This window comes from Rhinolophus sinicus, chromosome 14 (genome assembly GCF_057876585.1).
Source record: "Rhinolophus sinicus isolate RSI-liver-muscle chromosome 14, RSI-T2T, whole genome shotgun sequence".
NCBI classification, from domain to species: domain Eukaryota; kingdom Metazoa; phylum Chordata; class Mammalia; order Chiroptera; family Rhinolophidae; genus Rhinolophus; species Rhinolophus sinicus.
In genome coordinates this window covers 39126266-39149243 of record NC_142514.1, presented here as the reverse complement: position 1 = coordinate 39149243, position 22978 = coordinate 39126266, and the positions used below count along the sequence as shown (strand labels likewise).

General features: G+C 49.7%; 1 protein-coding gene across 1 annotated transcript; it reads right to left on the bottom strand.

Moving 5' to 3' along the window:
- Nucleotides 1-813: 813 nt before the first annotated feature.
- On the bottom strand, nt 814-20546 carry CIMAP2 (ciliary microtubule associated protein 2). Its single transcript, XM_019742778.3, has 10 exons — nt 20221-20546; nt 19115-19202; nt 18487-18651; nt 18200-18322; nt 13095-13232; nt 12801-12944; nt 10994-11155; nt 9822-9947; nt 7856-7989; nt 814-1644 (listed from the first exon to the last, which is right to left on the bottom strand). Exons 1-10 carry the CDS (start codon nt 20268-20270, stop codon nt 1572-1574), a joined length of 1203 nt encoding a protein of 400 aa, XP_019598337.3. The 5' UTR covers nt 20271-20546; the 3' UTR covers nt 814-1571.
- Between the last annotated feature and the right edge of the window lie 2432 nt (nt 20547-22978).

The following is a 22978-nucleotide window of genomic DNA, read 5'->3' as shown; positions in this document are numbered from 1 at the left end:
CAGCCCACAGGCTGTGGCAGAATCATAAGTTACAAGGAGCTTAGATCCCTGAGGCACTGTACAGAGAACTGTCCACAAATCTGAAGACTACCCTGGTTTGTTATGGGTCTAAGAAATAAAACTTACTGTAGTTGAGTCACTATATATTTGGGACTATTTGTTAGAGCAATTGAGGTCACCCTAATTATTAGAGAGTTGTCAGGCTTAAAAGAGCAGAGATAGGAGAGTTGAGTTTAGTGCAAAAAAGTTTTATGCAAATGCATAGATACACATGGTGGACATTTTCCTCAAATGTGCATGATGGGGGTGTCCCATCCTAAAGTTATTTGAAGGAACCCTTTAGGAAATTCCTTTCCCAATTGTTCAGTTTCACAAATCTGGATTTTGTGGCTTCTCCTTAAAGGAGGAGACACCTGTAATGTTCTTTGTAGTTTAAGCCTTCCGTCCCACCTTCCATTTGAATTGCACACAACATACAATTTCTTTAATCCTTACCGTCCTGTCACAAAATCACGTCAATTATCTGCATTTTACAAATAAGGAAAGTGAAGCTCCAAAAAAGGTGATTTGTCTGAAAGCCACATTGATGCTATTAATGAGTTAAATAAGGATACAGACTCACTCATCTAGTCTTACGATACCAAAGTGCTCAAACAGCCTTAGCCAGAGCCGAGACAGTCGCTTCAGACCTAGAAACAGTGAAATGAAGCCTGCCGTGGTGACCAGAGAAGCTTTCACTCCATTAGAGGAGGTAGCTGTCCCTTATCAGCATACGACTTTTGTAACAGAGAAAATATTTGAAGATTTTTAGGGTTTTTTTTTATCACTATGTGGGTCTTTTTGGCTGAGGCTGTGGTGTCCCAGACTCCTTTTCTTTAGGGACAACACACTCCTGCCATTCCCCCCTCCCCCAATCTCTCACTGACAAACAACAGTGAGGAAAGCAGCTCAGACATCATGACCAAGGCCCACAGACACCCGTTTGTGTTAGATGGTGTGCCCATGGGGCCTGACTCTGGGATGGAACTGATTGTTCCCAATGGTTGCACATTGCCTGGAGGTCAACAGCCTCCTTGTAGCATGAGGCCCTGCTGAGATTCCAGAAGCGCTCTGGGACGGAGATGGAGTACTCCCGGAGGGGACCTAGAGCTGCCTTATGACATGCCACATTCTTCGCCTCTTTTTGGATTTTAATGAACAGGGAGTCAAGCACTTCGTCTTTAGAATAGAAGGGGTTCCCAAAGTGTCAGCCATATTTCACCCCTGTAGTCCATCTCCTGTCTGGCTCCCATGTTCATGTCACTGGTCCATTTGAATACTCAGGATAATTGATCTCTCATATCACAAGATATCTGATTCCAGGCGTCCCAGCAGGCATTGTGACCTCCAGGTAGATGTCTCCAGCAAAAAAGATCCCATCACATCACCACATCTCCCCCTCTCCCAGGCATTCATTCCCATGTGTCCTTTCTCCAAGATCCCCACTCATTCCTGCTCCCACCCTCCCATCCCCAGATTCATCTTCTGTCCTTTGGGTGCCCCAGTCACCACGCTGTCCTTCACATGCAGCTTTAAGGAGTAGGATCTGAATTGTAATCCACGGTTGGAGGGCACTTCCCCTTAACACGATGTGTGATCCTTTCCCTTTAAAAAATAGAGAGAAAGAGAAAATGGAGGTGGTCCCTTGGAAGGGAGGGAACCCCCCCCCGCCCCCATCCCTGGAGGGGCACCCACAGGAGGTGAACAGGACCTGTTAGTTGTGCTTCCCAGGAGATCCTACATTGGGATGAGAGGCCAAAATTGATAACCTCCAGAGCTTTTCCATCAAAACAGCCTGGTTCTAAGGAGGAGATCCCTCTACTTTGCACCTAGTTCAGCTCATCAGAGCCCTCACATTGGTTTGTAAGAACTTCAAATACAAAATCCTGGATGATCATCCAGCCCTCAACCCTGAGAAGGATGCTGAGGACCAGAGACAGGAGGGAACTTGCCTGAGGTCACCTGATGGCTAGAGTCAGGACCAGAATACCAGCCCAGAGCCCCTGACCTCAGTGTAGCGTCCCTCCCGTTGTTCTGATTCTTTCCTCAGAGTGGAATGCCAGAGGACTCTGGGTTCCATCCCAGAAGCCACTTGAAAAATGGCATTTCAATGAGAACTTCTTGCTTTGTATGTCAAACATCATCTACCAGCCATCACGTTATACACATATATGTATCTGTTTATTGTCTGTCTTCTCCATCAAGATGTAAACTCCATGAAGGCCAATTTGATTTCTTTATTGATATTTCCCCTATGCCTAGACCATTACCTGGTGCTTAGTAGGTGTTCCATAAATATCTGACAAAGGAAGGAATGTGGTAATAAAGGCTAAAAGACACCTTTATTAGTGCGTCATTCAGTGCGTCTCCATGCTTTCCGGCTCTTCACTCCTGCCCATCCCACTGCCCCTGGACTGGCTCAGAGCCTCGGCTCTCACCTGACCATTTAAGACACCTGCCGTGTCTCCCCCTGCCCATCCTACCCCCGCGCCCCACCAGACAATGCCACACAGAGCACATCTTTAAAACTCAAGAGTTACTTCTCATTAAAACCCTTCTGAGGATCTGAAAGAAAATATTTGTGAAATACTTATCTGATAAAGAATGAATACCTAGAATAGATAAAAAACTCTCAAAATTTAATAGAAGAAAGCAACCCATCTTTTTAATGTGCAAAAGAAGAGATATGGCGGAAACATATGAAAAGATGCCCAACATCTTGTCATTGGAGACGTGCAAATTCGAACCATAAGGAAATACACTTATTAGGATGGCTAACATTGGAAAACAAATACCTGGCGATACTAAATGCTAACAAGAATGTGAAACTTTTAGACCCCACATACATTGCTGACGGGAACGCAAAATAGTAGAGCCATTTCAGAAAGTAGATCGGCAGTCTCTTACAAAGTTATACACACTTACCAAATCCAATTTATAAGCAACAACTAAAGAATGAAATAAGCACCTACTAAAGAATGAAAAACAAAAGGCTGCCTTTCCCATGCAGGAGTTAAATCCCAGGCTGCCCAACTAGAAACGTATAACCCTGAGGTTTGGCAGGAAGAAGCAGATGAGGCTTGGGAGTGAGGGATGAGAAAGATTCACTTTAAGTACACATTCTAGAAGGAGACTTCGCCACCCTCCTACACATGACCTCCCTTACCTGGGAGGGTTAAAAACAAAGATGGTGTTAGGCAACTGTCTTAATAATATATTCAAAGGATGAGGAAGCATTGTATCCATGAAATAGAAGCCTGATGATGTACTAAAAGGAACATTCAGAAAACAAAATATAACTCTTAGAAATTAAACTATGAAATTAGAAATGAAAAAGTGAGTGAATGAGAACATTTCTGGTCACCTGAAAACAATCAGTGGCTCAGAAGTACCCAGGGCAACGAACACGGAGCAGGTTTTTCAAAAGCAACAATCAATGAAAGAGTGTAAAAGGGAATCCTTCTGCCCACCTATGGCCTACCTTCTGTGCCTCATGGCACAGTCCTCCTGACTGGGTCAGAGCTCCATGGACAATGCCAAACCAGAGCCTCAGGGAGAACCATGCAGCAGCCTGACAATCAGACACCCACAGGGACCTGCTGGTTGGCTTCCATTCCGTAGCATTCATAAGCCTTAATTAAGCCTGACCCTGTCCCTGTAGGGTATAAATTATTCCCCTTTTACAGATGGGACAAGTGAGGTCTGGAAGATAAAGAGTGACACTTGGCTGGAGATGGGTCTAAAAGGAGAACCCATCGTTTTCGTAGAGTGTGTCTCAAAAGATCTTGTCCCTTTTCTATTTTTTCTTTATTATAAAAATAATATATGTTTATTTTTGAAAAATTCAAACATTTCAGAAATAAAACAAGTTAATATAAGCGAGACCCTGGTAACCCTCCGGGTGTAACCATGGTCACCAATTTCGGGCCTAGTCCTTCGTGTATTGTCTATGATACGGCAATGCATTGTTTAATGGGATCATTATTCAGTAATTCAGGTCTTCTTTAACATCTTTTAGTAAAGATTTATATTTTTCTTCCTTTATGCCTTAAAATACCTTATTAAGTTTATCCCAATGCATTTTATCATTTGTGTGGCTCATAAGAGTGAGATACTTTTCTTTTTCTCAATTAAATTTTCCAATTGTTGTGGCTGTGGTATCAGAGAAAACTGTTTATACACTTTAATGCACTAGCATCCTTAGCTTTACAGTTTTAAATTTACCTCTAGGATTTCTTTAAGTAAACACACATATCATCATAAAGTGTGATAATTTTGCTCTTCCTTACCAATATTTGTATTTCTTTTTTTTTTTATCGTATTGCCTTTGCTAGAACTTCCAGAACAGTGTTGAATAATGCCAGTCATACACACGTCCCTTCTTAGTCTGTCTTCACAAGAAGTCTCTAGTGTTTTACTGTCATATTTAATGTTTTTGGCTTCCTCTTTCAAAACCCCCACCCTCCCTCAAGACTCAAATGCTCATCTATTTCTCTCCCAAGTCTCTATCAAATCGCCATCTTAATAGAGGCTTTTCCTTGGGTCTTTGACAACAGAGGGTTATTTAATCATTGTAGTTTCTTTTCCTGGATGATGTGCATTTTAAGCCTCTGTAAATAATTTACCCTTTTATACTAATGAGACACAGAATTCTGCCAAGGCATAACAGCTGCTAAGGGCCTGGGAAGCTAGCACTTAAAACATACCTACAAAACAGCATACACAGCACAGAGCACATTTACAGGTATAATCTCTTTACTCCTCAAAGCGGACTCTACAAGGTGGTTATTTTGTTTACTCTCATTTTTTCTGATGCAAGTCTGTATCCAAGTAACTTGTCCCAGGTCACACAGCTAAGTGGTAGACACAGAATGCTAAGCCAGGTTACAAGGGAAATCCTATAACTCTCACAGGTCTGAGTGATGGGTGTGGTAACCGTGGTGAAAGAAGTTTGGACCCACGGGGAGGCAAATGTTGAGGGTTCAATGAGAGTGGGGCATCCCTCCCTTCATTAGAGCCCTTGCTGTGCAAAAATATATAGGATGGGGCTCTGCTGACAGGGTGGCTGAGGAGGGGTGGCCATGCAGGAATGGGGGCATGGCACTCTTCCTGGCACCCCCCAAATCCTCACCTGGGCTTTGGTGTGTGGAACGGGCCCTGCTCTGTGAGGAAAGGACTGGATTCTAGTCCCAGCTCTATCTCTCACCAGCTGTGTGACCTTGGGCAAGTTGCTCCCTTCTCTGGTCCTGGTTGAACACCTGTAAAAGAAGGCTAACTACCTTGGCTAGAAAAAAGAAGAAAATGTTTTTGCACACTAAAAATGTTCCATATGACTTTCAATTAAACAAAGTGGATGAATACATGCATCTATCTCTACTCTCTGCTACAGTCCACTGAAAGAACTGTACAAGATTTTTTCTTTTAATAGATAAACAAGAAAGGGGGCAAGGGTGTGAATATGGTTTTAGGGAATGGAAAGTGCAGGGAGGCACTCGCAGAGCTGAGAGGGCCAAAGTGAGAGCTGCCTGCAGTAGGGAAGCCAATGAGAAGCTTGCCAGTTCCTGCCACAAACCCCAGAGAGGCCCAGGAATTGGAGGCAGCAGTATCTCAAAAAAACAGGCACAAGATGGATGGCTGAAAACAAGGAGAAAGTTAGACACACACCCACCCCACTCCTCACCCACCCAGCAGGAAACTGGAGGTTTAGTATTCAGAGTGGGGAGGCAGGCGCAGTAGACGGTAGGCAGTGAGAATAGAAGGAGCAAATGGAAGTCCATATATTGGATGAGAACCTCGTCTCCTTCCCTAAACACCAGCAACCCTCCCCCAGGATGTAGGATCCTTTTCTAGAGAAGCTAAATGGTCCCAGAAAAAACACCTAGAAACACTGGCAGTGAGAGTTTCCCAATGGAATGACCAGATCCCCATCCAACCAAGTGAAGCCACCAACTGAAGCCCCACCCACACTCACAGCATTTTCAGTGCTTTCCTCTAAATTGGGAAAAAAACAGGGAAAGAAAAGAAGGAACTTGGAAGAAGTATATACAATGCAAGGAGCAAAAGGAAACTTAAGGAAAACTCATTATTCTTAGATAAATGAACATGCATGACACAGAACAAGAGAGAGAGAAAGAGAGAGAGAGAGAAGCAATCCACAAGACACAAGCGCTCTTGGAAACTAAAAAAGATGAGAGCGACATATAAAAAGGCAATAGTAGGGTCTGATGATTAAGGACAAGAAAAATTTACCAGAAACTAAGACAAAAAAGGCAGACAAGAAAAGTAGAACATCAAACCAAAATGTCTAACATTCATCTGAAAGAGAGGAGAGAGAAAACAAAAGGGAGGAAATCATCAAAAACAATGCAAAAATCTTCCCAGAATAGAAGATCCTCAGTTTCCAGAAGAAAAGAACTCATTGAGTACCCAAAACAATAAATGAAAATAGACACACACTAAGACCCATCGTCATAAAACTTCAGAACAAACACAAGGGACAAAGAGAAAATCCTAAAAGCTTCCAGAAAGGAAGATGCAATTTACAAACAAAGGACAGAAAAGCAGAGTGACATCAGAATTCTCAACAATTACACCTGAAACTCCAAGGCAATGAAGCAAAGCCTTCAAAATTCTAAGGGAAAATTATTTCCAACTTACAATTTTATTTCCAACCAAACTATTGATCAGTTGTGCAGCTGGGAACAAACAATTTTTTTCTCAGGCACGCAGTTTATCGAAAATGTTACCTCCCATTGCCCTTTCTAAGGAAGCTGCCAAAACAAGGGAGTAAAACAAGAAAGAAGACAAAGGACTACTTTGATAAATATAGTTAAAAGCTGGGCCGGCCCAGTGGCTCAGGCGATTGGAGCTCCACGCTCCTAACACAGAAGGCTGCTGGTTCGATTCCCATATGGGCCAGTGCCAGATGGCTCAGTTGGTTGGAGGGAGTCCTCTCAACCACAAGGTTACTGGTTCGACTCCCGCAAGTGATGGTGGGCTACGCCCCCTGCAACTAACAAAGGCAACTGGACCTGGAGCTGAGCTGAGCTCTCCACAACTAAGATTGAAAGGACAACAACTTGACTTAGAAAAAGTGCTGAAAGTACATACTGTTCCCCAATAAAGTCCTGCTCCCCTTCCCCCCCCCAAAAAAAATTAAAAGCTGGTTTTCCCCGAGCTATCTGGTTTTCATGCCCCAGGATTTCCAACAACAAAATGATAAACTCTAAAGTCCATGTTTATTCACATTTTAACAATTCTAAAATTGAGAATACATTGCAACTGAGCTCAATACAATATGGCAGCAGCTAACATTCGCAAGCTATTTTACAGCTAGCCACGGTATTTCACGCACCTTTTTCTTTTGGCTTCACAACTTCCTGCAGTGAGTTTTACCAACCCCATTGTGAATACCAAGAAACTGAGATTCCCTGGGGTGAAATGAAGCCTCGCAAGTCAGAGTCTAGACTGCGAGTTGTGGGTAGAGTTAGTGTTGATGAGTTCTTTTTCCTTATCACAAGCTTTAGAGACCCAAGCATCTCGTTTGGGTCTCCATAGTCCTCTGCTCATTTGACAGTTGAGGGCAATGAGGCTCGGAGAGGTCAAGTGATGTACCGCCACCTCATACAGCCAGCCAGTAAGCCGCAGAGCCAGGATCTGAACTCTCTCCACTGCTACAGCTGTTTGACTGGCACTAGGGGCCCGCAGCTGTGTTCCTATGGGAACCAAGCACAAGGCGGGAGTGGGGAGCCCCGCCCACCTCAGAGTGAGCCCTTCCACGCCCTGGCCCCTCTGCTGGAGCTCCAGCGGCACTCACTGCAAGAGCTTATCCCGGGCCAGGTCTGAAAGGTAACGCTTGGCGCCATCCATGAACAGGGACCGGTATCGCTGTCGTCGGTCCTTTGTCTCCATCAGCCAGGTGTTGAGGTAGCGTCCCACACCCACGGGGTTCTGCACCAGGGAGAGGGCATTCGCAAACTGGACAGCTGGCCTGGAGACTTGATCTCAGGCCTCCTCCCGTCCCCCAGGCTCCTCCCTACCCCATCTGTTTAGGGGTTGAATTGTGCCCCCAAAAAAGATATGTGGAAGTCCTAACCCTCAGTACCTCTGAATGTGAGCTTATTTGGAAATACTGTAGTTGCAAATGGAATTAGTTAAGATAAAGTTGTACTGGAGTGGGGGGGGGGGCTTAATCAGATATGACTAATATACTTATATAAGAAGAGACACATGGGGAAGACAGCCATATGACACGGAGGCAGAGATTAGAGTGATGCATTTACAAGCCAACAAATTCCAAAGATTGCCGGCCACCACCAGAAGCTAGGAAGAGTTCAGGAAGGAATCTCCCCAACAGGTTTCAGAGGGAGCGCAGCCCTACTGACACCTGAATTTCAGACTTCCAGCCTCCAGAACTGTGAGAAGATAAATTCCTGCTGTTTTAAACCACCTAGTTTGTGGTCTTTTGTTATGGCACTCCCGGGAAATTAATATAACATCCCGCCCAGAAACCTGGGTCACAGCTACCAGCGGTTCAGAGGGGAGATGCAACCTGCGTAGGGTGACTTGTGAGGGCAAAAGTATGGAAACCAGGATCACCGCCATCTGCGGAGAAGCAGTGCCCAGGGTGGACTAGGCGATGTCAGGAACCACACACTAGTCCTATGCGAAGCTGAACTTGCTGTCGACAGGGAAAGACCTATCTCATGGGGGAGCAGGGTGTGCAGGGAGAGAGGCCTCCTGCCCTGGGAGCACGGCGAGCTCAGCCTCTAGAACCCAGACCTCCCATCAGCCCCGACCACTTTGGCCAGCACTGCGGTAGCAGCATGGTCATCCAGCTCTTGTCTAAACATTTTATTTGGGGTGTTCGAGGGAAGACCCTCTTCCCTGCAGGAGATGCAGGCTGGAGGTGAGGAGAGGAAGGATGCCGGGGCCCTACCTGCTTGGTTCTCATGTGAATCAAACAGGGCACAAAGGGAACCAAGCTATCACACAGGGAGGTGAGCAGGTGGGATGGGGGCATGTTGCTCTCCTCAGAGGACGGAGAGCTCAGGTGTGGGGTGCAGGCTGGGGCAGTTGGAGCATAACAGGAAGGCTAATAAGTTATAGGCAAGATGTTCCTTGTCCCAGGGAAACGAGGAGAGACCTTAAAAAGACATAGCTGTTCAAAACCCTACAAAATTAACATGTGCTACTGGAAGTCCAGATGACAGGGGAAAGTTCCATCACACTCGCGTGGGGATGGCTGCCTCTGGGGGGGGGGGGGGAACGAGAGGAGAAAGGGAGGGGACACAAGGGGTCCTTGCTTCGCCAGGAATGAGAAAGGGGCCAACTCCACCAGCTGCTCCTGAGGCCCCAAGACAAATACAAAGAGAGCATGGAGGGAGTGTTCCCCTGGGAAAATAAGATAATGAGACGGCTCTGGGGTGATGTCCCTTAGCCTAGTGGTTCTCCAAGTGTGGTCCCTGACATAGCAGCATCTGCAGCACCTGGGAACTTGTTAGACATGTAAATTCCCAGGTCCCCACCCCAGGCTACTGAGTCAGATACTCCAGCATAGGGCCCGAAATCTGTGTTTTAACTAGCCCTCCAAGGTGATGCAAACACCCACTGGAGTTGGAAACCAATGCCACAGAGAAATAACACAATGGAAGTGGGTATTGGTGCCTCAGGGAGAAAGGAGGTGGGATAAGTTCACTCAGAGCATCAGTTCCCAGGGGGTAAGGAGGGTTTGGGCCTGCCCATCACCAGGTACCCCCACACACACATCCAGACCCACTCACCCAGTTTCCCAGAAGCATCTGGTAGGCCCGTAAGTCTACCCGCTTAGAGGACAGTAGGAATGGTGGCTGGTTGATGCGTCTGCATTCTTTCTCTGGAGGAAGCCACATACCGGGGCCAGACTCGGCCTGGGGTGAGGAATAAAAGCTGAAAACTGGGGAGGTCTGGCAGTGGTCACCCAGGGACCAGAGAAGGTGAAGTCTCCTGGCAGCTGACCTCACCAAACTGGCCACCCTGGACCTTGGCCAAGGACGGTGGGAGGTACCCAGCCACCTCCCAACTCACCGGAATCCCATCCTCCAGGAGTGAAGAGGCCTTATGGTGCCCTCATGCCACATGCCACCCATGCTAACCCCCACTCACTAGACTGACACCTCTGTCCAGGTTCCCAGGGGCCATCGAGGTCGGCAGGGTTCAGAGAGTTGCTCTAGGCCCCAGCCAGGGGAGCGGAAGCCACTCAGATTTTGGAGCTACATGAGTTGGATTCCAATCTCACTCCTTCTTGCCCTTGCTGGGGGAGCCTGGGCAAATCCCTTCCTATCTCTGGGCCTCAGTTGCCTTTTGTGAAATACAAGCGGTGATCCCTCCATCAGGGAGCTGGAAGGTACATGGCTCAGAGCGGGCATTCAAGAAATGTTGGTACCCTTTTTCCTTCCCCAAGACCCCACTCTTTCCCAAGCCCTTAGCGGTTCTCTCCGAGGGTTGGGGAGCAGACTCTGCTTGCGGGTCCCAGCTAAAGTTCAGGCCTACTCTGAGGACTGGTTGCTACCCTCCAAAAAGGAGCCCCAGCCCCTGTTGGGGTAGAGACCTTATTCACACTCTTCCTGCCCGTGTCCTCCTTTGTCCTCTCTCCAGGGGAAGGAGGGGCAGGGTGGAGACCAATGCTGGCCAGGCACGTCCATGTACCAGGCTCCATGCTACGGGCTCTAGTACTTAACTTCATTTAATTCTCACCTGGATATGCTCCTCAGACAAGCGTGCAAACCAAGATTCAGACAATGGAGAGACTCACCCAGCATGACTGGTAAGTGCAAAACCAGGACCAGGAACCAGGTGGGTCTGACCCCTGAGGCTGAGCTTTCCTCCTGAAATAGCCACCTGCACCCCACCCCGGGCCCCTCAGGAGAGCTACCACTAAAAGAGGAAGGGAGGAAGTCCCTGGGAGGACACTGACTAGTTTTCGGGGACACTGGCTGACGGTGGCCCAGTATATTCTCTCTGTAGGGGTTTTTGGGTTGCGGGGAACTGTTGAAAACACCCCACGTTTCTTATTGTGACGTGAGTTAAGTTCTTCCACGAAGCTCTTGCAATTCATCAGTTCCATGGGCTTTTTTTTCTGAGAAACAGAGAAGGGGGAAAAGGTGTCTATTATGCCAGGAAAATCAAGGGCCCCCTTTCTGGAGCCTCAGCAGCAATCAGAGAAACGCAGGCAGCCACACAATGAGACGTCATCTCCACCTGCCTGAGGCCCTCCCACCCTGATGTGGGTGGGAGGCGCAGCCCCCAGCCCGCCAGGGGCAGGGTTATGTCCACACCGTACAGCACAGCTTCAGTTTCTCCATTCCTTCTTTCTTTCACTCATTTCATGGACATTTATTAAGTCAGGCACCGTTCTAAGCAAGAGCTAAAGTCCAAATATTTACAAACCAGTAAATATTGGGGAACACAGAGGACTTTTAGGGCAGTGAAACTACTCTGTATGATGCTACAGTGGTAGGCACATGTCATTATACATTTGTTCAAACCCACAGAATGTACACCACCAAGAGGGAACCCTCACGCATGATGGGATGACATGTCAATGTAGGTTTATCAGTTGTCACAAAGGTAACGCTCAGCGGCGGGATGTTGATGGTAAAGGAGGCTACGTGTGTAAGAGGGACAGAAGGTACATGAAACTCTGTACTTTCTGCTCAGTTTTGCTGTGAACCTAAAACTTCTCTAAAAAATAAATCTGTTATTTTTTTAGATAATAAAAAATATTATTATGTGGCCTGGGCACTGACCAATCAGAATGGGCATTGGCTATCGGCTCAAGGAGGGTCCCCAGACCCCTGCTGTGCTGGGCAGGACCACCTTAGTAGCTGGTCTTGGAAAGAGGTCTGGGAGGCCCACGGGAGCTGGCACCAGGAGGGAGGGCTCAGTTCAGTGGCTATTTACCAACTGGTCCAAAAGTATGCAACCCCACCCCCTCCCTAGGGCCCCTGCCGCTCTTCACCATGGCACTCCCCACCTGCCGACACTCTATATTGTTTTTCACTCATGACTGTGTTTCTTTGTCCATTAAAACATAAACACCATAGGGGCAGTTTTCCCCTGCACCTAGACTATTACTTGGCCTAAACACACACACTGAGTGAATGCACAGTGGAGACAAAAGAAACAGGTAATTACACAAATATTTAAGTCTAGTTGTTCTGAGCACCATCCAAGCAAAGCACAGGATGCTATGGCTCACACAACAGGAACTTGATAGGTGCAGGAAAAGGGGGGTGGGGGCTGAGCTAAAATTCGACTTCAGTTTCCCCTCCCAGTCCTCCAGTTCTCTGCCTTGTTAATAGCCTGCCACTAACCCAGCCAGCTCAGCTGGGTCTGTGATGCCCAGAAGTTTGTCCAAAACAGCAGGACACGCAGAGCTGAGCTGTCAAGGTCCCTGCAGGCTTGGCGGCCAGTCTCCCATCTAGTCCTAGCATTGTGGCCATCAGCAAGTCCGCTGCAGTTCTTTCCACTGCAGAGGAGAGAGAACTGGCAGCGAAGTCAGCCAGACATTGCTGGGGGTTCGAATCCCAGCTCCGTGCCTTACCAGTAATGTGGTCCGCCTCCGTTTCCTCATCTGACATACAGAGACATATCCTACCCTTGCTGAGTGTGGGACGGCCCCTGGGTAGCACCTGGCATGCAGAGGGATGTCGCCGGTGGTGGTGAGGCCTGTCATCCCGCTGGGAAACGCACGCACCCCCACACCTCACCTGCATACACACCTGCACAGAGTAATGTCCGTAGCACTGGGGCTTGTTTCGGTCACCAGAGAAAATGTCATAGAAGCCACGGGTGCCCATGGATCGTTCCAGGTATGCCTCTATGCTACTTTTCAAGGAGTAGGTGCATGGGGCCAGACCACTCCCCTGGAACAGAACACAGGTGCCAGTCCCTGCAGGAGGGCCGCTGAAGCAAGCCCGTCAACCCACAGGGTCACGGTTTCCCCACCTGTTTTGGGAGTCTGCCCCCAGGAGTGTGCAGGAAGGCAGCCAGGCCTGGCCAGGTGAGGGGGATACCTGATGAGCCAAGGGAGGTGGCTTGTTGGTCATCTTGCACATGAGGCCCTCAGAATGAGAGCGGTTCCAGGCGTTCTCCTCCAGCTTCGTGTATGGGTTGCCCTTCTCCCCATAATTTCCAGGACCCGGATAATAGTTCTGTATGGAGCAGGAAGGACATAAAAGCCATCAGTCCCACTCCTCGTGCTGAGTGCACCTAAGTGCACTTGAGAAGCGAACGGGATTTTCAGGGCCCCTGCGTGTCAACTGCCCCCCAACACAGCACTGTTGGCCCATAAGCCTCCACCACTGCTCAAACCTTCAGTTCCAAGTTCAGACTCTTCTCCAGGGCGCTGCTGACTTATCTAATTTATCTCTTACTGCTCCCTTCCTACATCTCCATTTCAGGTAAAGTTGGTCCTTACTGGTCCCCAAATACACGCCATTCTTCCAACCTCCGTGCCATTGCTTATCTGTGCTGTTACTGCCACCCAAAATGCCCTTCCTGTTTTCTTTGTCTCAGGAAATTCTTCTAATCCTGCAAAGCCCACTCAAATGTTCTCTTTCCTGGGAATGAAGCATTTCTTCCCCTATTACCCCAGACAGTTGTTCACTTTGATGGTCTCAGAAATTCCATCCATTGCACCCGTGTCATAGCCCTGCATTTGCACGAATCGGTTTCTCACTGTGCTGCAAACCGTGCTGTGACCTAGAAGGATCTAGAGTCCTGGGTTTGAATCCTGGCTTTGCTGCTTCCCAGCTGAGTGATCTTCGGCACCCCACTTATTCCTTCTCAGCGTCATGGTCCACATTTGTAACATGAGGGTAGTAATACTTTCTTTCAGGGTAATGAGGATAAAATTAAATAATGTCTATAATGCCTCCTGTAGAGAGCCCGGCCTATAGTGGGCACCCGCACATGATAAGTTAGGGTGGGGTGGCTTTCTTGGGAGTGGGTGGGAGAAGGAGGTAGGAAAGGCTGAGAATTACGGCTGGAAAGCTGGAATGACCATCCAGGACCTTGACTGCAAAGGTTGGAAATATGTTCTTTGTAGGTGGAGCGAGGAGAGCCACCCTGCAGTGTAGGACCCAGCAGCAGCATGTTTGCTGCTGCTCTGCATCTTTTCGCCACGAGGGGTCGCTGCCGCTCCACGATGGTTCAACCCTGCCACCTCCGGTCCCAGGAACCAGCCCGGGCGAAGCAGTCCCGAACCCGGTGGGGCAGAGAAGGCACGGAGTTCTACTTGGGGAGTCAGGCTGCTGCGGCATGGGACTTGTTCGCCCTCAGAGAACACGACTACACGTTGCTCCCTTCCAGGGCCCAGGTTTTCCAGTGTTGAGGAAAGCCCCAACGTAGGAAGCTGGGCCCCTGCGTCATGTGTTAGGTGCTTCAGAAGCCTAACATTTTGGTCCTGGAGGTGACCGGATAAGATCAAATCAGCGTCATCCGCAATTAATAGATAGGGAAACTGAGTCTCAGAGAGGCAAACCTTGCGTCCAAGGCTCCCCTCCCCCCACTCCCTACCCTCACCTCTGGAAAGGGCCAGTTCGAGGGTCCCAACTCTAAAATCCAGGATCTTTCTGAGCCTCTACTGTTTACCTGGCAGCACGTGGGCCCTGGGGTGGGAGGGCAACGATCACGGCAATGTCCCAGGGGACCTCAGAAGTGCCGGTTATAACAAGAGGTGAGAGCAACCGCTGCTCCTGAGCCCAGTGCTGGGGTGCTTGTGGGCAGTGCTTTCCCCTTCCTTCAAACCTTCAAGTTCAGAGGTGTGGTAACACAGTTGGGTTGATGTGAGAGCTCATGATTTTAACTAGAATGATATGTTGCTAGAGCTTTTGGAACCCAGGCAGGAGGAGTGATTAATTCTGCAGGGAGGGGTGTGTGGGAACAGAAGGACTGGCACTTATAAGATTTTTTTTTTTCAGCTGGACTTTGAAGAATGAGAAGTTTCCCAGGAGATGGGTGTGGGGAAAGGAGGCTCCTTTAGACCTGATTCTGAGACATAAGGGCCTTAGAAAGATGCTGGCAATGGTAGGAGACCAGGGAATCCATCAAGAGGCCACCCCCGGGAGGGGGTGGGGCAGTGGCCTGGGCCAGGGTGGAGGCAGAAGGAATGGAAAGAGGAGGAGGTACGAGGTCAGAGCACAGATGCCGGACTTCAGGAAACAAGGTGAACTGGGTTTCTGGCTCTGGCAGCTGGGTTGTACCATTCCCTGGAAGAGCAGGCCTGGGAAAGATGTTGCCATGGGGCGGGGTGCAGAGTTTGAGGTGCCTAAGGGACCCAGGTGGGGACCTGGAGCCATCTGCGCGGAGCCTGGCTGGGCAAGAGAGATCACCCCAAAGAGGGTGGGGGTTGGTGTGGGAGCTGGGGAAGGGGAGCACTGGAGAGGTCTGGCAGAAGAACTCCAGGACTGCAGAGCCTAGTGTCCCCACAGCCAAGAGAAGGGAAAGTGCACTGAGGGCAGAGTGGTGGCAGTGCCAAGTGCCCATGGGGGATGGGGTTCAGAGACCAGAGCAGAAGGCATTGCCTTTGCAGGGGTGCGGTTCGACAGCCCCGGCCTCTCTGGGAAAGGAGTCAGGGGGCCCCAAAGCAAGGACCCGCAGTTTTGGTAGGTGGTATTTGTAGACGTGCAGTGGTTGGGGCACAACTGGAGGGGTCAGAGACCAGAGGAGGCCACCAGGTTCCCAGCCCAGTCTCATAGCAAGACAGAAAACAGCAGGAGTTGGATGGGCACTGCTGTTACTCACTGGGACAGTGTCACCTCCTTGAACTTCCAGTTCAGAGCTGAGCGCAGGACAGCAGCTCAGAGAAATTCTGCAGGGCCTAGCCAAGGTTCCTGCAGGAGCAGATACGGAGACCAAGGGGGAGAAAAGGTAGCTGGAAGGGAGGGACAGGCCATGGCACTGTCACCTTGCTCAGCCCACACTCACTGATGCCTCAGAACTGGGGGCTGGGGACTCAGGAAGGAGACACACAGCGTCAGAATTGCCTCCCCAACTTCTCTGCCATCAGCTGGGCTGGGCTCTGACATTAGACCCTGTCCTGTCAAGGAACAAAATCCAAGCCTCTGGGTACAGCGCAGTGGTTACATGTGGACATCTGGATTCAAATCCTGCTTCTGGCACTTAGGAGCTCTGTGACCTTGGGCGGTTACTGAAACCCTCTGTATTCCAGTTTCCTCATCTGGAAAGTGGAGATAATGATAGTGCCTACTTCATAGGGTTGTTGTGATGATTAAATTAATTAGTCCACTCAAGCACTTAGAACAGTGCCTGGCATGTGGTAAGTGCTGTGTTAAGTGTCAGCTATTACTACTTTAGATTTGAAGGTAATGACTCATTTTTAAATGCCTCCAGGCATCCCCTCTGCCTAAGTTCCAGTCACAGTGTCTTCACCTGAAGATGCAGGTGCTCATCCCCTGAACAAGGAGTAATTTCCAGGCCTCAGAGAAGGCTTCATAGTGGTGAGGTGTGGGGGAAAGGCCCTGGATATGGGGTTAGACCTCCCTTGCTTGTGGTTGTAATGCCTGGGGCAGCTTGCTTATTCTCTCTGCACCTCCAGGACCTCCTCAGGAGTGATCGTAAAAAGTGACACTGTTTTGGAGCAACTGGTGACTTAGGAAACATGGATGCACTTAGTCCACAGATACTTAGTGTGTGCCTACTATGTATCTGTGTGTGCCTACTATGTGTCAGGCACTACTAAGACTTAGGAATTCTGCAGTGAACAAACTAGGCAGATGTGGTTCACCTTTAGGGGCTGGTGTCCAGTGGGGGAGAGACACTAAACACATGATCATGAAAGGGATTTCTACGAAAGGAGAATGTTAGCTAATAGGGGGCGGGGCAAATCAGACGTGGGGGTGGGGGCAGATCAGACCTTGGAACTAAGAGTAGGATTTCCTTAGGAGAAAGAAAGGGAGAACACTTCTGGCAGCGGTAACAGCGAGAGCAAAGCTCTAGTTGAAAGAGCATGGAACTTTTAGGGAACTGAGAGGACAAGAGTACCCAGCATAGAGAGCCTGAGGGCCAGGGCAGGTGAGGCACTCAGCAAACTGCAGCACTCACCAGGTATGGTGTGACTCCTGCCTTCTCTCTCATGACCTTGCTGAGCGAGAACCCCACTCAGTGTCCTCCCCATATGGAATGATCAGCCCGACGCACACTGATAGCACTGCCGCCCTCCTGCCACTCCCACCTCTCACAGCCATCACCTCCAACCTGGATGCTGGCTACAGCCTCCAACCCTCACCCCCACAAGCGGGGTGTGCCTCTGAAAATATAAACCAGGCCCTTTCCATCAAAACCCTCCACTGTCCTCCCACAGTACTCGGAATCAAACCAGAAGCTCCCACATTGCTGCAAGGTCTTGAGGGCCGGTCCTCAGTCCTCTGCTCTCTTTTCTTCTCCCGTCCTCGCCCACTCCCTCTGGCCACACTGGCCTCCTGCTCACTGATCTAAGTCAGGACCCTTTGTTGTTCCTGATTCCCAAGAATGCTCTCCCACAGATTCCATGAGTCTCGGTTGCTTACATCTTGCAGGTTTCTCTCAAATGTCACCACCTCCCAGAAGTCTTCCCTGATCACCTTATAAATTATACCTCTATCATTATCCCTTCCCTCTCTCATTTTCCTCATAAGCCTGATAATATATGATATGATTCTTTATACCGTTGTTTCTACCACTAGGATGCCAGCTCCCGCAGAGCAGGAACCTTGCCTTCATCACTTCTGAGTCCCCAGAACAGACAACAGTGCATGGCACTTAGTGAGTGCTCCATCATTATCTGCTGGCTGGCTGGATATATAGATGGATGAGTTTATTGAGCACCTAATGTACACTGGGCTCTTTGCTGGGAACTCAGAGATGAACCAGACCCATCCCTGCCACCAGGGAGCTCCCAGTCTGGTGGGGGAAGACAGACACAGGCATATACAATGGCCAGTGGGTTTGAGGCTGTGGCACAGGAAAGCTGAGGGCTATTGAAACACAAAGGAGAGCATGGCTAAGCGTGGGGAGGAGACAGATAAGAGGGCCGCTTCCAGCACTACCCAGGCTGCATGCTCTGCAAACAGAGAGGCGCGGAGGCCGGGAGGGTTCCCACTCCTTATAGAACACCTACCCCGATGAGTCCTCGGAAGCGAACCTCCCCAGAGCTGAGCAGCCCCCGGGTGCTGCACGGTTTCTGCTGCAGCAGTTCTAAGAAGTCTTTGAAGTTGTAGGAGCCAGGCCCCAGGTTTTCCTTCTGCCCCAAGAGAAGAGAGAAGGTGAAAACCTTAAACTTGGGGATGTCCACACAAGAAGGAGGCTGGGGATGAGGGTGTTCCTTAAAGGATGAGCTCTACCTGGGCCTGAGAGGACACGGAGGCCACCCTTGGAGCGGGAAGGGGAGTGAAACAGGGACCTCACCTGCAGCTGCTTCTCGCTCACAATGGCCTGGTACTGCAAGTGGGGCAGCTGGGTCAGCGGGCTGGCTTCCTGGGACTTGGCCCAGCCTGTGCCCACCTCCTTCTTCAGCTTCTCCTTGCTGACGCAGGACTCCTTGTAGTCATAGGTCCCAGGTCCTATGTGGGACTGAGTCAGAGCACAGTCAGAGCTGCACCAGCCACACATACCCAGTCCACTCACAGAGTCAGTCGTCACCAAGCCACCCCCCTGGCCTGGGAGTGACCTGTCCCTCTGTGGTCCCACCCCCAGCACTGAGCCTGGCACCAAGGGGTATGATACTCAAGGTACCATCATGACTTCCTCTGTCATTGGCCCCCTCACACTCCATGGAGGAGTAGTAACATTTAATCACCCACAGCCAGTCAGTGCAAGAGTTGGGAATGGAAGCCAGGTCTCTGTGGCCCCAACCCATGCTGTTTTCACTGCAGTCCTGCCTTGGCTGTGAACCCAGCTCTGTGCTGAGGACTGAGGGCACAGAGAGGTGTAAGGCACGTCCTTTACACAGCTCCGCTCATCTGCCAAGGGTGGGGGGGGCTCAGAGGCAGTGACTAGACCTCAGGAGAGAGTCCGCGAAGCTGGGCAAACTCACCACGTCTAGCGGATAAGGCCTGGAGCATGGGATCCCTGCGCAGGTGCTCAGCTTCTTCTGTTTGGGGCGAACAGCAGAGACATCAAACCTGGGGAAGGACGGAGCCCCAGTGAGAGCCCACTGCCTGGCACCCAGCCCTGGCATGGGCAGATCTGGGAGGTAGGGAAGGTGACTTTAGAGCGAGCCTGTAATGGATGAGCAGGGCTGCTCCCACCTCCAGGTCTGTCTTTCCTGCTTCCCTCTCTTTACATACTGCTCTTGCCTGGCTGCCTCCCTCATACTGGGAGCCTTTCCTCAAAAGTCACTTGCTCAGTGCAACCCCCAGCCCATTCTCCAGCACTTCCCAGCTCTTCCTCCCAGTTTTCTTTTTCTCCATAGCCTTTACCATCATCTAACATTTTATATCTTTCTTTTTTTGTTTATTCCCCACTCCAACCACATCCTCCCTACAAGACTGCAAACTCTGAGTACAACGTTTTGCTGTTTTGTTCACTGCTGTATCCCCAGATGCTACAACTGTGCCTGGCATATGGTAGGTGACTATATATACTGGGAGTGCCCAAAAACTGTATACAAGTGGACACTTTGGTCAGTGTTGCTCAAGCAGTGGTTCGCCGTAATCAGAAGTGTCTGGACACTGATAGTAACCACTTTGAGCACGTCTTGTAATTGCAGAAGTCAAATGTGACTTGTATTCATCTTTTGTTATCGGTATATATTAAGTACTACAATTTTAATAGTTTTTCCTTTCTTAAAATGTGTATACATTTTCTTGGCACCCTCTGTATAACAGGTTGTGTATACTATATACCTGAATATCATATGAATGAAGAAACGCACCTAGACTGAAATTCTACCCACAACTTTTGAGCTGAGTGACCTACTCTGGGCCAGGCACCCTCTAGGTACTTTTGAAATGTTTTAAAATAACTCAAGAAAAGTGGTGCATGGACTCTGGGCAGGAAAGTGCAGCAGGTGTGAGGGGGAGACAAAGTCCAGCCCCTCATCCCTCACTGCCAGCCCCCCTCCTATAGCTCCTCCCTTTCCCAGGCTCCAGCCCCTCCTCGGCGGTCCTCTCTTCCCGCCACCCCCCAGCCCTGCCCCACCTGTTGCTCTGCACCCCGAAGGGCGCCCCGCTGAACCACTTGGTGGCCATGGCGCTGGCCCGTCCCAGCTGCGAGGTCCTTGGGGGCTGGGCCTCCACCCCTCCTCGGGGGACTCAGGGCTGCGGGACTCCTCCTCACCGGCTTGTCTTGTCCCTTGTCTGCTTGGCCTCCGCCGCTGCCATGGCAACCAGGCTTTGTGATTTGTGATTCGCCAGAGAACTGTGGCTGTGTCTGTGCCCACGTGGCGCCCCCACCAGCTTGCGAGCGCTGACCCCTGACTTTTTCATTCCACTACGCATAATTTCATTGCCACCTTGCCAGAGATCCTTCCCTGAGCCCTGCAGATGTAATGGCCCCTCATGGTGGGTAATATGGATGCCACTGGTCAGGTTTAGAGTCACTTGTTGAGGAACTGTTCTGATTTTTTGCTTTATCCCTGTGCCTGCAACCAGCCAAGTAGAGCGCAGCTCAGGAAATGCCTTCTAATGTTCCCCTTGTGCACGTGGGTACCCTGAGGTCCACAGAAGGCTCAACTCAGGCAAAAAGGGCACCAGGTTCCTTCTCCACTTTGCTGAGGGAAGGAGAGCCAGAGGGGAGGGCAGGAATGAGGCTGCAGAAAGGCAGGGAAGGGTTACAGGGATGGAGTCAGGACTCATCCCACAGACATCCCCCTCCATTCACACACACACACACACACACACAAACTCACACACACACACACTGCAGAGGCTGTGCAGGGTTCCTGGGACTCACATGTGGTCCCAGTCCTGAGAGTCTAGTGGGAGAAACAATGACCACACAGTGTGGCCATGCCTATGAGAAAGGAAGGCCTCTGACCCAGTCTGTGGGTGGCTAAGTCAGGGAAGGCTTCCTGGAGGAGAATTCCAAAGTCATCATTGAAGTGTGTGTCTGACCTGCTAGGTAAAGAAAGGAGTTGAGGGTATGTGCCCCCAATAGGTCAGCTCTCTTCCCTCCTCCTCCCTTATCAGGTACAGCAGAGAGGCACACCCCATTTAATAACAGAACTGAAATCAGAAACAGGATTTTCCCTGGGGCCGGCATCCAGCCTGTGGTAGAACTGGACTACTGGGACAGTGGGTCTCCTTTCAGGCCCCACCCAATGCCCATCTGGCATCCCAATAGAGCGTTTAAATAGGACCCCCAGCGCCGTCGTGACTCTCAGATACCAGGTCAAGCAGGCACAAGGCCGTGGCTGGCAGAGTGTCCACCATGCACTGCTAAGCTGATGGTCAGAGGCGTCAGGCCCCAGGAACACACACACAACAGGCACCCTGGGTCATCCAAGCCCAGTCTCTGTCCCTTCCCAACTGTGTGACAAATTACATCCTTTTCTGATTCTCAACTTTCTTACCTGTAAAATAAAGCTAATAATCTCTGTCTCCCAAGATTGCTGTGAGGATTAAATGAGCTAATTTAGGTATGTTTCTGGCATGTAACAGAAGCTCAATAAGAGGTCCTTCCCTACCCTTGGAAAGGGAACTTCAGAAGGTCCAGGGCAGAGACTGTGTCTCATTCACTCCTTGTGCAGTGCCTGGCACATAGTAAATGCTCAGTAAATATTTGTTGACATGGGAACAAATCCATGAATCTAGTCCACCTTCCCAGGAGTGCATAAATCCTCAGAGATTCACGTATGAATCCTGGCCCTGCTGCTTCCTAGATGGTGGCCCTGGGCAAGTTACCCTGGCCAAGGTTCAATTTCCTTGTCCGTGACATGGAACTATGACTGCAGCCTCCTGGAGGTGTCAGTGAGGTGTCAGTGAGATGTGGCCATGTATACTACCAAGTCCTGTGCCTAGGGAGGTCCTGGGCCTTCTCAGGTGCCTTCAGGGTGGACTAGACTTGCTACTTTGCTGCTTCTGTTTCAGCCTGAGACCTTGGCTGCAGGACTCGTGGAGGAGTGACCCCAGGATATAGGTTCAAGGTCCACTGGGCTGGGAGTCGTGGCTGCCAGGCAGACCAGAGCAAGCCAGGGTGAGTCAGCTGTGCAGTGAGGCAGCCTGCCCTAATTAGCCCGAAGCCTCCCTACCACAGCAACTTCCTGATCACAGCAACTCACTCTTTCCCTCTTGTAGGTACGGCTGCAACTCCCTCCCACCCCAACTACATGGAAGAGGAAACTGAGGCTCTGACAGGTAGAGTAACTTGCCCTGGTCACATCTAGTGAGGTGTAGGATCTCACAGAGGATGTGGAACTCATAACTAGGTTTGGCAGCTCCCTGGCTACAAGACTGCTAACCCATCCAGATTCTGGAGTTATCTGTTACGTCAATGAAGTCAAGTCAAGCTTCTCAGCGAGGATTCCGGCCTCTTTGATGGAGCTGTAGCTGCTGACTTCAGTCCTCATGCCCTGCTTCAGCCATAAGGGGCTGCTCTATCCATAGGCACACCTTGCACACTGCAAACCTCTGGCCTTTTCATACGCCTCCCCTACTGCTGAAATGTACTCGCAATCTACCCTCCCCATCCAACTCCTACTCATCTTCTCAGAGTCAGATCAAAAGCCAAACCCACCCATGAGGATGGCAATTATAAAAAACAACAAACAAACAAAAACAGAAAAACTAAAAAGTGTTGGCAAGGATGTAGAGAAATTGGAACATTTGTGCATTGTTGGTGGGAATGTAAAACGGCACACCTTCTGTGGAAAACAGTATAGCAGTTCTTAAAAAAAAATTAAACACAGAATTACCGTATGACCCAGCTATTCCACTTCTGGGTAAATACCCAGGAGAAT